At 52.4% G+C, this 2500-nt stretch overlaps 1 protein-coding gene across 1 annotated transcript in view; it reads left to right on the forward strand.

The window, feature by feature from the left end:
- Positions 1-449: 449 nt before the first annotated feature.
- The window catches only part of LOC311370676 (microtubule-actin cross-linking factor 1, isoforms 6/7-like), a gene marked incomplete at both ends in the record, with an annotated part of 5844 nt that continues 3793 nt past the window's right edge, over positions 450-2500 (forward strand). Inside the window, 4 exons of the mRNA XM_084489011.1 lie at positions 450-653; positions 953-1184; positions 1688-1914; positions 2460-2500. The exon at positions 2460-2500 is cut by the window's right edge and continues 82 nt beyond it. Of these exons, the coding sequence (XP_084345137.1) occupies positions 450-653; positions 953-1184; positions 1688-1914; positions 2460-2500 (704 nt within the window). The remainder of the gene's footprint in view (positions 654-952; positions 1185-1687; positions 1915-2459) is intronic.

Raw genomic sequence — 2500 nt, forward strand, 5'->3', positions numbered from 1 at the left:
ATGCAATGCAAAGGAAAGAATTAGCCGTCGATTGACGTTATTAGTGATCGACCGATATATCGGCCGGCTGATTTTAGCGTTTGTTTTATCGGCCGGTGTTATCGGCTCATACAGTATTCACGTTTTGTTTCGCCCGTTTTTTTTTTCCGCCATGATTTACAGACAGACAGTTCAATAAATGTTCCTTTTTAAAATTGACACTTGTAACATTTGTTGTCATTTTTATGATGTCAATTGAGGGAGCAAAAGCAGTATCGGCTCCAAATGTCGGCTCAAGAAAATGGGCAGCCCGTATCGGTCATCGGCTAAGGCTGATGAAAAACTATCGGCACCGGCCCTAAAAACCATATGGCTCGATCCCTCGTCATCATCGTCCTCCTCGCCACACGCCATGATCAGCGACGTGTTTGGTTCTCACCCGCCTCTTCTCTCCTCCGACCCCGCTGCAGCAAATGAGAGAGCTGATCGCGGAGCACAAGCCGCACATCGACAAGATGAACAAGACCGGCCCCCAGCTGCTGGAGCTCAGCCCCCTGGAGGGCCAGCCAATCAGGGACAAGTACACGGCCACCGACCGGCTGTACGCCGAGCTGAAGGCCGACGTCACGCAGCGGGCCGCCACCCTGGACGAGGCCATCTCCAAGTCCACCCAGGTGGGCGGCGTTTGTTGTTCCGTCGCTGGTCGCGCCCTCTAGTTAGGGCTTTATTTTTTTTCGAACGCTTTCCTGGGCTTTACTTTTTCATGCAGCTGGGTTTGTTTTTTTTTCACATCCCAAATTTCGCAAGAAAATTACAAAGTGATCGTATCTAACAATGGAATTCAACCGCTCACAGGTTGTTAAACGCCACATGTGGCGTGTTCTTTCTGATTTCCGTTGGCGATCCAAAGCGTTTTTTTTTCTAACTGTTTTACCGTCTCGAATCGCCCCCCCCCCCCCCCCCCCCCCCCCAGTTCCACGACAAGATCGACCCGATGCTTGAGTCCCTGGAGCGGATGTCTGAGCGGCTGCGCCAGCCCCCCTCCATCTCGGCGGAGGTGGAGAAGATCCGGGAGCAGCTGACGGAGAACAAGGCGGTGTCCATGGACCTGGAGAAGCTGCAGCCGTCCTACGAGATGCTGAAGCAGCGAGGGGAGGAGATGATCGCCCGTTCGGAAGGGGCCGACAAGGACATCTCCGCCAAAGGTAGCGGCTGGGTTCTCTCTGCGTTGTCAGGGCTACGTCTTACTGTTCAGTCATCTGGCACGTCTCCCGGTCCAAAGTGTTTCCTGTTGACTCGTCTTCCAGTCAATTCTACATACTTTTTGATTGACTAACATGCTCTGATACCGAAAGCTTTTTGGTCGTGGATTTGAACTTTTTGTAGCTACTCCGATTATAGATAGTATGCTTCTCATTGTTACTTGTGCTTTGTTGTTCTCAGCCTCAACGTAAGTTAAAGTAAGGCTTCTGCTAAATCAGCAAAAGTGTAAATACCAGGTAGGGGGTCAGGGGCCTCTTGCTCGAGGACGCCTACAGACTGTAGGTTTGATTGGTTTGAACTCGGGACCTTTGGGCCGCGGCGTCACACACCCCAGCCCTTAGAGACTCGCTGACCTTTGCGTTGTGTCACACATGTGCGGTTGGTTACTCTATCCTCCTCGAAAAAAAACGACTTTCCCTTCTCTCTTCCCTCCGCCGCGCCGTAGCGGTCCAAGACAAGCTGGACCAGATGGTGTTCCTGTGGCAGGACATCCAGGCCCTGCAGGAAGAGCGCGAGGCCAAGCTGCTGGACGTGATGGACCTGGCGGACAAGTTCTGGTGCGAGCACTGCGCCCTCCTCGTCACCGCCAAGGACAGCCAGGACCTGCTGAGGGAGCTGGAGGAGCCGGGCGTGGACCCGTCGGTGGTCAAACAGCAGCTGGAGTTTGTGGAGGTGAACAGGGAGCGACGCAGAGAAAGACGTTGGTCTCACAGCAGGCCAGAGCACCCTTTGCTGAGCTTGGAGGCCTAGCGCTGTCAGGGCTGCATTTTGAAAGCTCTAAAATGCGCGGGAAATATGGTATGGGGCATAGGAGTATGTTTGTCTGTCTTTTTCGAATTTCATGGACACCCGTTCATCCGATCGACTTCACACGTGGCGTGTGTATTCCCGGGAAAACAAGGAAATGCATTGAAGGTGTGAAGTCCTTTGGATGAGCGGTTCTTAGGAGAAGGCTGCAAGCAGCAATACCGGAGGCCATGCAATCGTTACTATCGGTACAATGCACTCGTAATTATAATAATCATAACTTTACATTTCCGATTCCCACGGCTACTCTGCGCTCTGTTCTCAGAACGTAACTGGTCATGTTGTGCTAAAATGCGTCCGTGTAAATGTCATTGTATTCATCTGATTGTTACCGGGGGGTGGACGAGAGCGTTTGAGGTTTCCCTCTCGGCTTTGGGCTAAACGTTGTCTTCTTCATGACCCAAACCCAGGGCTTCAAGGAGGAGATCGACGGCCTGCAAGAGGAGCTGGA

The sequence above is a fragment of the Micromesistius poutassou genome (assembly GCF_964030765.1).
Source record: "Micromesistius poutassou genome assembly, contig: SCAFFOLD_6807, whole genome shotgun sequence".
Classification (NCBI taxonomy): Eukaryota; Metazoa; Chordata; class Actinopteri; order Gadiformes; family Gadidae; genus Micromesistius; species Micromesistius poutassou.